This window comes from Synchiropus splendidus, chromosome 17, assembly GCF_027744825.2.
Source record: "Synchiropus splendidus isolate RoL2022-P1 chromosome 17, RoL_Sspl_1.0, whole genome shotgun sequence".
Lineage (NCBI taxonomy): Eukaryota > Metazoa > Chordata > Actinopteri > Syngnathiformes > Callionymidae > Synchiropus > Synchiropus splendidus.
In genome coordinates this window covers 12,175,738-12,188,936 of record NC_071350.1, presented here as the reverse complement: position 1 = coordinate 12,188,936, position 13,199 = coordinate 12,175,738, and the positions used below count along the sequence as shown (strand labels likewise).

The window sequence follows — 13,199 nt, the reverse complement described above, 5'->3', positions numbered from 1 at the left end:
TTGGATCTCTGTGCATGAAGAACGTTTGTGTTCCTTTCATAGTCTAGCACTTGTGAGTGAGAGTGTAGAGGAGTGTAAAAAAGAGGTCAGCGTAAGGTAGCGATGACATAAATCTATCAATGGAGTCTGAAAGTCACCCACGCTGCACTGAACGCTGTGAGTGTTGTGCCTCCTAACACGGAAACATTTGAGTCACTGCCCCTCTGGATAGTCCGCCCACCTATTCAGCTCCTGCTCTGACTGGATGAGCCTCCAAACAGAGCACTTCACATGGAGGATCAATACACTCGCATGTAGTTCAAGCTTTGACATGCAAGGGCAACAGGCTGGTCTTTCTTTTGAGCATGTTTCCTGAGCTGATATGGCTCCAACACCATGGGAAAAACCCCACTCCCCTGGCAGGACCCTCTGGAACTTTGAGAACACAACTGTAGAGATTCTATTTGTTGCTCATATTTTACTTGATGTGAAAGCGGATGTGATTGACAAGACATAAAGTGAAGGCCTAGACTTGTATATTAAGAGAGACTGCTTCCATATGACGACATCACTACCTGTGGAGGTAAACAAAAGAGGATGTATGACACTGTGCCCTTTAATTCCATTAGTGTTTACGCTGCCATCTTAAGCTCTTGACTGTTGCCCAAACAGCATCTCAAGCATTGTCAGTAGCTTCCACCTCATCATCCTTCCTCCCATCATTTTTCATATGTTTCATAACTTACTGGGTGGAGTTATGCCTTCAAACTATTTTGAAACAAAACCGCCTGTGCAGAAGTGTCACAAGCATAATGTTTTGCCTTTAATCTACTCTTTAACCACATGTTATTACCATTAAAAGCCAGGTGTGAAGTTTAACTTTTAATGTGACCGTGTGCATAAAGTACAGCAGGAGGTCTCACTAAACCCCTGACCTGCTATTAGAAACTCTGGATCTGGTTTTCGCTTGAATAAAAAGCTTCTCTTAACTCACACTGTTGCCCACTAACTCGGTGGTTGTCATGGGTTACCATGATCTCCAACATTACACAATAAATTTAGCTCTCACTCAGTTTGAGCCGCGCTATTTTTAGAACAGCCATTGATCGGGCTATTCGCCATGGTAACGCACTCACTGTGAAATAATGCATCTCCCTGTGTTAGTTTTTTTTTTGCATTTAAGAGGATTTATTGAGTTATATGGTGCTGAGCAGTTTGTAAAAGACGTGGAAAGTTGAGATGAAAGGGACAGTGTCACAATAAAGCAGAAATTATTATTATAAATGCTACGAGAAATTAAAAATTACAGTTTTATGTATTTTATTAATCTCCTTTTCACCAAGAGGAATATACTTTAGTGAAGCAAATAAGTTTTAAAATGATCTGAATGCCATTATATATATATATATATATATGTTGCTTTATGCATAATCTGCGCAATTGAAAATGATAAATATATATCAAAAATAAAACAAAGTGGCATCTGAACAGGGGGCCAGATTTATTGATTTTTGCTTGACCTCTTGGCTGCGGGACTGGGACAGTCAATGGGTTGAGTCTGGCCCTTGGGGGCACAGTGGCAGTCAGGTTTGGATTATACATACCGAAGACAAATGCTGTGGACTGGTCAAAGGTCCTTGAAACACTCTCTAATCTTCTAGCTCTGTGTGAAATGCTCTTGCCTGACTAAAATTACAGAAAGAACTGGACTTGTATGAAACTTAGATTCAGCCGTAACAATCCAGTAATAAGCAATAATTGTACTAATAGCAATTGCCATTATAGAATATCTGAAGTGCATAAAGATTAGGAGCATAGGTGCGATGCATAAGTGGAGTAGAGCAGGTTCCCGCGCGTGGGTTTCGGCCCGTCAACTGAGTCGTGTCAGTCATTCAGCCTACGGATGAAGTAGGTTTCTGGGCCTCGCTGACGGTGACGCTGAGTCCCTGTAGAGCTGCAGAGTCTAAAAAACTGTAGCTCTGCTTCTTTGCTTCCATTAACCCGGGTAATGAGGTCAGAGACTATGAGGAAGGAAATCGACAAACTCTTGAGTCCACTGCTCAGCTCCATTCATTCGTCCAACCATGAGTTACAACCCATCTCCGCCACAGCTCCCCCGTCTTCAACTACATCACCTATTGAAAATATCATACTGGCACTCTCACTGTTTTGCTGGCCTAAAAAGAAGTGGCCATTGTACGGCGGTGGGGGAGGAGGTTACATGACAGCTTGAGAACAAGCTTAGAATCTGATATGTGCCGCACACTTGGCTTCCCCACGGAGAGCTTACTGCACTGTGATCATTTTGGATCTCACATTTCAGTAACAGGAGCAACAAGTGAGAGACTGTATCCAATTCCAGTCCCACCTCTACAATGTCGAGCCTTGGATCTGTTTCTCTACAACCATCCCCTCTTATTCTCTCCAAAGGCTCAGTGCCTTGAGCACCTTCTGCGATGCTTTGATCTTGTTGCTAAGGAACGACCCCAGCTTCTTGGATGTCATATCGTAGCGCTGCGCAGGTAGCTGGAGTGATCTCATCACAAAGATAGACGAGACATAAGTGGCTTAGGACATGGCTGCCCTGTTAGCATGGCCCTCGCAAACCTCACGCAGCCTTAGTCATGACCAGTGACACAGACTCATGAGTCGGACTCATTTATGTCTCCGCGTCTGTTGCAATTAGCTGCGAGCAGTTATTAACCAGTGCATGAAGTGATGCCTCTTTAATTTTGTTCGCAGTCTGTTATTGTTGCAGGGTTATTTTGTGCATTGCTAGCAAGATAACATGTCTGTCTGTCTATCTGTATGTCTGTCTATCTATCTATCTGTCTGTCTGTCTGTCTGTCTGTCTGTCTGTCTGTCTGTCTGTCTGTCTGTCTGTCTGTCTGTCTGTCTGTCTGTCTATTTGTCTGTCTGTCTATCTATCTATCTATCTATCTATCTATCTATCTATCTATCTGTCTGTCTGTCTGTCTGTCTGTCTGTCTGTCTGTCTGTCTGTCTGTCTATTTGTCTGTCTGTCTATCTATCTATCTATCTATCTATCTATCTATCTATCTATCTATCTATCTATCTGTCTGTCTGTCTGTCTGTCTGTCTGTCTGTCTGTCTGTCTATCTACCTAGATAGTGTGAGTGTGACTACACGGACGGCCAATAATAACAGTAATATCAGTAAGCAGAAGAGCAACATGTTATGATATTTGTTATTTAATATTTTGTCAATTGTATTTTGAATAACAAAATTCAAAATACAATTTACTCATAGTAAGGAGAACATTCCTTTGGCCCATTCAGTTCTACCATTTGGTTGGCATCTAAAAGGTTAAAATCTATTTAATTTTCAAGGATTATTTAGATTTCTGAGTAATCTTTGTGGCTAATCCCGTTTTGCAGAGGGATTACGTCAACACTTACATGTTAAATTAGGTGACTCGTGACAGCATTAGAGACGACACATCACATTGTGGCCCGGATCCAGATGTGTTTATCAATATAGGCAGTTGAAGCTACTAGGAACCTCCCTGCAGTGCGGTTTGCATCAGCACCACTTTTGATTTTCTTCTCTTGACAGAAGCGTTTGCTTTAGCTCTCTCTCCTCCTTATGTTGTCGTTGCTGCCTCCCGCTTCTGCCTCTTGTTTCTCTTCAGGGTTCCTTGTTATGCAATGTTTTGGTTTTATTTTCCTCATAGTTTGTGCAATTTTTTAAGATGTTTATTTTGCGTCATCACCTGCCTGTGGATCAACGAGCCGGACGTTAAGTTGTCTCGAAGCGATCGCACCTGGCAGCCTCGTCTCCTTCCTCCTCATCTAATCTTCAGTTTCTCTTTTCCTTCGGATCATATCTCAAACTCTTGTAATCACCCCTCCCTCCCTCCCTGCCTCCCTCTTCTATGGCCTGAATCCAGCTCTGCAGGCACAACAGCAGCTGTGCACCAATTATTTAAAGCATTGTTTATCACCAGAGTTGATCTTTCACCTTCTCCTTTAGAATGTGTGGAGAATGAATATGCTGAGATTGTTGCACACATTGTCAGGTTTCGCTGCCGGTTGTGCTCCGTTCCTCCTGACTTGCTGAGTCACAGCACAGTGTGTGTATGTGTGGTCCAGAGAAGGCTTGGTTTGTGAGTGTCGGAAGAGTGGACAGGTGCAGGAAGAGACCGTCGTTCATTTTGCAAATTGGTTCTGCAATAAAATGTTGTTTGTTTTTGTGCAGTAACATTTTACCGACGCAAACATTTGACTGCTGAACTTAGATCAGCACTGATCTGAGTCTTCAAAACATCTCCAATGAATCAGCATTTTTCTGACTAGGAGAATAACAAACTGGCCTTCGGTCGCCTGAAGTTACTAGTAGGAAGGAAGCAGATGCTGTGGATTATTGCTAGCCCTGCAGCGTCAACATCGACAAGCAGTTCAAGATTTATAATCCATCCTTTTACTTCCTTCAGAACCACTCATTCATGCACTTTTTCAGGAATGCAGATGGACGGATCACTGAGGCGGTGATGAAAGCATCCAAGAAAGGATGGAGGGATTTGGTTTACAGGGATGAAAGTGACGGCTGATGTAGCTGGCGCTTTCGAAAGGAGGTTCAGATTAAGTGAAATTATTTAGGCAGAGATTCAGAGAAGCAGATGGAGGAGATTTTCTCCTTAAGGGCGAACATCCTTGTGTATTTGTGTAGCAACTAAACATGTCTCTTTTCTATATTGATGACAAGAACTGACGGAGACATACTGAACTTCACAAGTGAACAGGAAAGTTTCCTATGGAGATCAGCAGCTGTTACATAAGTTGTTATGTAAGTGAGCAGGCAGCTGCTCGGTCTGTTGTGGCGGTTTGAGGTGAATGCAGCAGCAGCAGCAGCAGCAGCAACAGCTCTGGTTTGTTCCCCTGCACTCTTAATTGGCTCTGTGTCACTGCTCTGCCTTGTGGCTCCACCGCTTTAGAAAACCTCAGTCTGCAGCCCTGTCATTCTGATGTCTGATGACGAGGCTTCACCTTGTACAGGCCCATGACACAGAGCTAGAATTGCAGTTTCCTCTCTGGTGCTTGTTCTCCTGGGTCCCAATTTGTGTCTCTCTTTGGTTTCTGTCTTTCACTTGAAGAGAGGACAGAGAGGTTATTCATGTTCTGTGGTAACTGAACGGCATATGTAGTTCTACACATACTCACACGTATCCATACATTTGTTTATACACACATGAAGTTGTATTACCACAACATTAACACCACCTTCCTTGCTGCTACTGCTATTACATCTATTACTACCACTGCTATTACTGCTTATACGTCTTCTATTTACTACGTCTTTTACGACTGAACTTTTGCACAATTACTTCTGTTGCAACTATTGGCGCTGTATTTGCTATGTCTACTCCTCCTACTGCCAATACAGTTGTCACTACTATTGCTCTGTCTGGTACTGTAATATAATAGAAGTATTATTATTACAGCATTTACTTGTGCTACTACTATTTACGGGCACTGTTACTATATGCTGCGACAAGTCATACTTCAACGTTGTCTACTTCTACTTTTTCTGCAAGCAAAATCCATAACTGAGGCTTCTACTAACTTCAACTTCAATTTCTACTTTGACTATTGCTGCTTTTACAACATCTATGACTTCTATTGCTTATTCCTTCATCTGCCTTCAATACAGCTGTACAGGTTGTTATTACTTATACTACTTCTACTATTAACACTGCTACCATTACTGCAACTTATATTTCTCTCACAGGTACTTCTTATTTCTACTTCAACGTTTACCGTGCAGCTAATATCACTGTTGAGATGACTGATAATGACAATATTGCTATTCCAGTTCAAGTATAATGAATGTAGTTATGTTATCATAACCCATTGAAGTGATGAACGGTTCTCTTCATTTTTGAAAGGACCAATTGAATCACGAAGCGTGGTGTAGTTAAGTTCCGTCACGACAACTTCTTTGTTTCCTGAAGGCTTTAAATCACATGCTTTTGTCGTGGTTGATTCAGCACCAAGGACAGATCCCCAACTCTAAGCTCCTCTGGCAACCAGAAGCAGCCAAAGCTCATCCCTCCAAAATATGGTCTTTTTGAGAGCGGGATTACTGTAACGTGACCTTCCCATGAACTCTGAGTAATTGATAAGTGTTCATTGTTGGACAGAAGAGAAGAAAGGGAAAAAGTTTATCTCCCAGTCTCACATTAATCCTTCCAATCCCTTTAAATATGTGTGCTGCCAGGGGCTCAGAGCTGCGAGCGCCACTTATATTTGACTGAACGGGTCTGGAAGACTAAAATCTAAATGAGCCAGATGCTAAAAAGCTAGAGACAGAAATAGAGCGTCTAAATGGACAGAGCGAGTGGTGATGTCGCTTCTGATTTGTCATCAGCACAGATGGAAGTCAGACACGAAAAGATTAGATTTAACTCCGAAGTTCTTAGTGGTGCGTGTGTCTGTGTGTGCAGACAGTCCAATATGCTGATACTAAACCTCCAGTCAACCGTACACTGCTTGTTTTACTTTGTCCTTTTCAATTCTATTATTATGAAAATATCATTTAAGTCCCTGATGCTATGAATTATTCCATATTCATTTTAGATGCTTTGGATTTTATAAAATGTTTTGTGTAAATATTTAGGAATATTTTAACATTAGAATGTATAATATCAAAAATGCAGGCGCAACTACCATGGGTAGTTTTATTTTTCTTAATATTAGCATTATTATTGATCTTTAAACGACAAAAAAACTGTTATTCATTAGAGTGTGAAGCTGTTCAACACTGCCATCTTGTGGTAAGAGAACACAATTTCGTTTTATTTAGGACTACTAAATCATATTTATCAACCTTTATATAACCTGTAATCTATATGTTTCCCGACATGTTAATCAGAAATATAATGTAATTCATGTTAGAACGGGTGTTCTATATGTATCAGTTTAAATGTTGCACACAGACATAGTGACCACTAGGTGTCATGATCACAACACAAAAGGCCTTGAATTTTGGAACGTTAAAAAAAAAAAAAAAAGAAAAAGCTAGAACAATTATACAAATGATGTGATGTAAGATGCGCTTTGATGTTAAATTCGAGTGTCCCCTCCAGGCAAAAATCACAATGACAACGATGTCATGAAGCATTTTGACGGTGGAAAAGATTTTACCGCTCAAATATAATTGATTATTATTATCTACAGATTGAATAATCGTTTTCATTTAGCTCCTGCTCCATACGATCTGTGAATAAAGGGGACTTACATAACCAACTTTTAAGGCCTCTGTCGCTTTGTAACCTTCCAAATGTTCCACCTTCATTTCTGTAATGACTAAAAACACTGTGTCGACTGAGCGTTAAATCCCTCCTCCTTTCTCTCGTCTTTGACCTACATGACTGAGAATGTTTTTAATTTGCCGCTGTAGTTTATTGAGTTTGTCATCTTCTCCCCACACCCTGTCCTTATTTTAGCATCGGTTGTTGTGTAACAGCAGTGATTCTGTGCAAGGAACCGAGCAGCAGAGACATGAAAGCAGCTTGTTTTGTCGTCGCAAAGCTCAGAGCAGCAGTCAGGAATAGATCCAATCCTTTATTGCTCTTTTTCTGTTTGCTGCCGGTTTCAGCTTATGACAAGCTTCCTTTACTTTCATTTAATCTCGCACTGTGTTATTTACAGCTCTCACATTGAACTCCCTTTGCAGTTTTGACTCTGTTTCAAACAGGCCGTGCGAGGCTTGTGTGTTTTGGCCTCGGTTTTGTGACCACTCTGGATAAAATATGAAAGATTGATCTGTATAATTGAGTTCTGCTTGCACTCCATGGCGTGCCTCAGCCTGAGTATGAACGCCTAAGGGACATCATCGCTATGGTAACCATACTTTTCACACCCATCACTGTAGCAGCATGTGTTGCTCCATTATACTTTCCTCTCAGCTTTAAGCTGAAGCCTTTAGGGACCGCGCTGCCCCTCCTCCTCTCTCTACCACTAACATTGGATTCACATGTTCACCACCATCTCGCCCTCCGAGTTCTAAAATGGTCCAGTTGTTTGCACAGAATGAGCCGGTCCTTTTGTTAAAGTGACATCTCTAAATATATATTTAGGTCTTAAGATGTCTTATCCTGGCTTAAATTTAAGTAGTGGAGCTGAGTCATCCACTTTCCTCCCACCGGAGTGGTTGTCTGTGAGCTGTCCAGGGTGTCCCGCCTCTCAGACCAGGTGAAGTTATAGAAGACTGATGGAGATTCGAGTCATTTTTAATCCACGTGGATGTTTTTAATGAGATGAATATCTTCCACTCTGTGACCCTGAGTGGGTTGAAAACATCGTAGAAACCGTGGAAGGTTCAAAAATCTTCTTTAAACAAACAACCTTTATTCACAGCGATGACAGACTCGGTTTAACCGCAGGGGGAAAGATTGAGCACAGTCGCTCTTCACTTCCGCAGCAGAAAGTGTGATGAAGTTTCCCGTGATTGAGGACTGTGACGGGAAATTGATGTTGCATAACCGGCGAGAAGCTGCTGCGTGTGTCTGTCTGCAGGGAGATGTTAACTGCAGCACCATGTTTATCCCAACCATCATGACAGCGAGGTGAAATAATCACTCGCTCAAGATGCCTTGACGTTCAGGAGCAAAGCAATATGCTCCCTGTTATGAAACACAAACATCTTTGTTTGATGTGCGGTCAGTTTTGAACCTCAGCCTCCGGACTTCAAAGAGACTTGTTTTTAATGAGAAGCCCTGGATGGGGGGGAAAGAAGTCATTATCTGGATGGGAAGGAATATGAAAATGCTGTGTCTTTATGTGACTGCCAAGATTTGCAGTGAGATAATGGCAGAGTTTTGACATGATAATGGTGAAATACGCCGACCAACAAAGCCTTGCATGCATCTTTCAGACATCAATATTGCTTTCTTTCAACTACAGAACCGTTGAATCAAGCTGGGGATTGTTATTGGTGGCCATCTAGTGCTCAACATGTTTTGCCATCATGAGCAGAGACTTAATACATAAGAACATTATGGAAGCGTATATATATATATATATATATATATATATATATATATATATATATATATATATATATATATATATATATATTGTAACGTTCTGGGTTTATGTTTATGCAGAGTTTTGTTTCGAGTTGTTGAAGAGAGCCAGGAGCTGCTGTTGAGACCAATCCAGAGTTTGACGGAATTAAAAAGAAGATTGTCAACTACAGAACGGCTGTTTTTTGTGACTCCCAGCAGACGCTACAATAATTATATATATATATATATATATATATATTATTCATCACATTAGCAAAACTTGAGCTGGGGAAAAATTTTAAATGGGGCAAAAAATAAATAAATAAATAAATAAATAAATAATAATAATAATAAACTTTACAAGTTTACAAGAATACAAGAAAGTAAGCAACATTCTAAGGATAATGAGATATGAAGACAAATATTGCTTTTTATAAAAAAAATCCATATTGATTTTGTATTTTTCTTTTCTTCATGTAATAACAGCACCATCATACATACACAACAACAATAATAATTTAAATTGTTTGTCAATTACTTATTCTGTCTCCTAATACCTGTCATAAGACGCTGAAAACATTGTTGTATAAGTTTTGTTTTCCTGCTGACCAGCCACTTGTTAATGACAGTTATGCCAAGATTTGTTTTTTTTGTATTGCAATGTCAGCAGGTATCGCCCCGACTCGAGTCGTCTATCACCCCGTGACCCAATTCTCAGACCAACTGCTGCTCCTAACTGTAAAAGGTTAATTGCAAAGCCTTTGATGAGATTCGAGTTCCATTTTTCATTTTTGGCTGAGGGCTGACTGGGAGCCTGCAGGGGGCGAAGCCACGCTGACTGCCCTCTCGCTCCCAGAACGCCCTCCTCGCTGTTGATGATGCTGTTAAATCATCTGTGACTTCCATCCGCGCTGACTAGAGTCTGGCTAATAGGAATCTAAATGGACTGTCGGATGCTAATGCTCATGCAAGTGCAATAATAACAACAGCTCTGTGTTAGTTTTTTAACTCTAGGCGCCGATGCTAACTCGTAACAGTGTTCAATCTGTTTTTGGAGAGAGCTCTGTCACAGAGGATAAATACAATTTGCTTGTTTGCCTTCTGACTTCCGTTGGCTTTTTAAGAAATATCATTTGTTTTATTGATGTGGAAGGCGTGAAGGCTGCCCTGCAGCGTTTCATTAAAGTTGTTTCAACGATTCAAACTTTCATTTGGTTTCCAGAATTCGCTTTAAACATGCATGAATGGGCAGGTTGTAATTAGCGCCTCTCTGTGAAAGTATGTTGCAGTCTGCTTTTTTTTTTATTGAGGAATAAAATGACTTAAGTTTTTATTAACACACAACCTAATCTTGTGCTGGTGCTCACTGTAATCCAATCCATCGCTGCATTTATGGCAGCTACAGTGCTAAAATGGTCATTTCATTATTCGTATTCCAGCACTAACCCAATGTTATTTACATGTTGATTTTCCTCCCTGGGTTTTAATAGTCTGCAGCTTGGAGAGTAATTTACAGTAGCACAACCAGATTAACCTCCGTCAACATAATTCACCATTATTAAATCTTTATTTTAGGCTGTCGTCCCTCAGTTCAGTGCGAGGTCCCAGTGATGTCCAACACCTCCCGACCTGTTGTCGCCTCCTCAGCGCCTGCTTGCAGACTCCTTGCTCAGCCGTTGTTAAGATTCCGCTCGGCACTGCTCGCGCCTGTGTTTCCGCTGCACGTGCTGCAGCACACTTGGAAGTCAGCAGCGTTTCTGAGAAGCCGCTGATGTACTCATTGTGTTGAGAAATGAAACCACGACCAACAGTGGAACACAGGCTGCGACGGCCGTCACTCCTCTCCCGGGGCTCCCGACCCTTTCACCTGAATGAAGTCATTTTCTGCATGATGGGCTGTTTTCAATTGGAGGCTTATTTGAGCCTTTCGTTTCACTCAATGTCCATTTGGTTTTGTACTCTTGCATAATGCAATGTTACATAATTCCCAATTGGAAATTTCAGTTTAGTGTTTTGGTGACTATTCTAAGATGATGAAGTGCTCAAAACAAACAGAGCCACTGATATCACAGGGTTTTTCGATTCACATATGCTGTATTGTCGTCATGTTCCGGCAATCTCTGAAACTTTATGTAAAAAAGATTTTCCTGTTTTGCTTCTAGGTGACGTGTCTGCAAGACTTTTTCGGTGATGAGGACATCTTTGTGGCTTGTGGGCCGGAGAAGTATCGCTACCAGGATGACCTGATGCTGGATGAGAGCGGTAAGAAGTCTGGTACACTTCACTCTACCTCTGTCCCTGACATTTTTTTATAGGTTTTATTATTATTTTCAAAAATATTTTTTAATCAACTATATAGTTAATGACCAATGTCAATTCATGATCATTTATATTTTATTTTTTTATTGAATAAAATAAGCATTTTTACGGATCTATTTATATGTTTTACTTACTTATGTAAATCATTTTATACTTGAAAACAACCATATTAGTTAACAGCTGTTGATGCCATATGGGACATTCCTGTTTAATCTCTTCTTCCATTCTATCTTCCAACATATTTGCAGTAATATACCCTTCATAGTTAATGATAATTCAGTAGTAACTGAGGTTGACTATTCTATTAATTCAAAATCAGTGATACTGTATATTCCCCACATACTCAGCTATTTTAAATTCACACACATTAAGTCAGAATGATCCTGTTGGAACTTTTATGAGGTTCATACGGGGCCACTACGCTCTGCCTTCATGCCTCCTCCTCCTCCTCCTCCTCCTCCTCCTCCTCCTCTCCTCTGCAGCTCCAGCCGCCTGCATTCTAGCCACCATTTAATCTGTCCTACAACTTCTCCTGCTCCGCTCTGTCTGTCTTGGCCGCCACGGTCGATTGAGGATACACTACTGTCCTTGTTTCACCCGTCTATGTTTTCGGCCCGTCTCCTGTCGCTGTCTGACTCCTACCATTTAGAGCTCATCTGTATTCTCCCGTCACGTCCCTGAAAGAGTGTGCTCCGGCTCTTTTTCACCGCTTTATTAAATTCATCCCTCTTCTGCTCCGGCCGATAATTTATTCCACCTGACTCACCTGCCTCCATCTTTCCTTTCACTCAGCTCTCTCTTCACATGAGGCTCTTTCTTGGGTGAGACTACTCCGTTGCGGCCGCCTACATGCAGGACGTTCCAAGTCCTTAGTTTGTAAACATCCCTATCAGAGATCGCAGACGTTATTCATCACATTAATTTATGCGTATTCATTATATAATTCTATATCATTGTAGTATCATTAGGTGACTTACTGTTGCTGATATTTCTCTCATGGGGACACCAAAAACTCTTTCAAGATAAGAGACTTGCAGAGTTCCCTTTTCTATAAATGTTTCCCACATTACAGTTGAAGCTGTGGACTTGAAATATGAACATACATTTGTTGACCCCGCCCACACCTTCACCCCACCCTGCTCCCTGGTTTGGGTATAAAGCCATGACCTTCTGAGACAGCAAAAGTCTGAGAAGGTTCAGTGTGAAAAGCCGACTCATTTAGTAGTGCAAGTGAGTCTTCATGCTTTACTGCCTATCTGGGTTCACACCTCCCCAGTCCACCCTATTGAGCATTTCACAGTTGTCGATCAGTTAAATGAAAATAAAAACACTGAAACATTGTTTTAATGTGAACTTTTGAGTTAGTTTGTTAGCTTCACAGTTGCCATCACCTCAGTATTTCAATGTTAATATTTGTTTATTGTTATCAGTGAATGCGTGTAGTGCAGTAACATCCATTGCAGTAAGTCAAGTGCTTGTCCTGACAATCCGGGTTCAGGGGGTGTTTGAGGCGATGTGTTCACCTCATAGTTGGCTCTCAGCACGGCTGCAACACACATCCACACTGAACTCCTGACAACAGGCAGAGTCTAACAGCTTGATTTATCACACAATTTTCATGAAGTGTGAGCTGGAATAATAGATTCAGTTGTCTTCATGCAGTAAAGCAGTAAAGCTTCTAACCTTGTATACATGGATGTATGTTGCCCTCAGCATCCTGTAATCCTCTATAATCCAACGCAGACTGGATTTTGTGCATACATGAAGCCCTGCAAGATGTATCAGAGAGAAATGTAAACTCCGCCATATAATCACAACAATCTGTTTGATAGAAATGAAAAAATAATCTTTGCGTAAAATGCCTCAAGAACGA

The 13,199-nt window shown here is 41.1% G+C and overlaps 1 protein-coding gene across 2 annotated transcripts in view; it reads left to right on the top strand.

The window, feature by feature from the left end:
- dclk1a (doublecortin-like kinase 1a) overlaps positions 1-13,199 on the top strand; it is a 39,763-nt gene that overhangs the window by 2,833 nt on the left and 23,731 nt on the right. For both annotated transcript variants that reach the window (XM_053846682.1, XM_053846684.1), the window contains exon 4: positions 11,170-11,269. In XM_053846682.1, the coding sequence (XP_053702657.1) occupies positions 11,170-11,269 (100 nt within the window). The remainder of the gene's footprint in view (positions 1-11,169; positions 11,270-13,199) is intronic.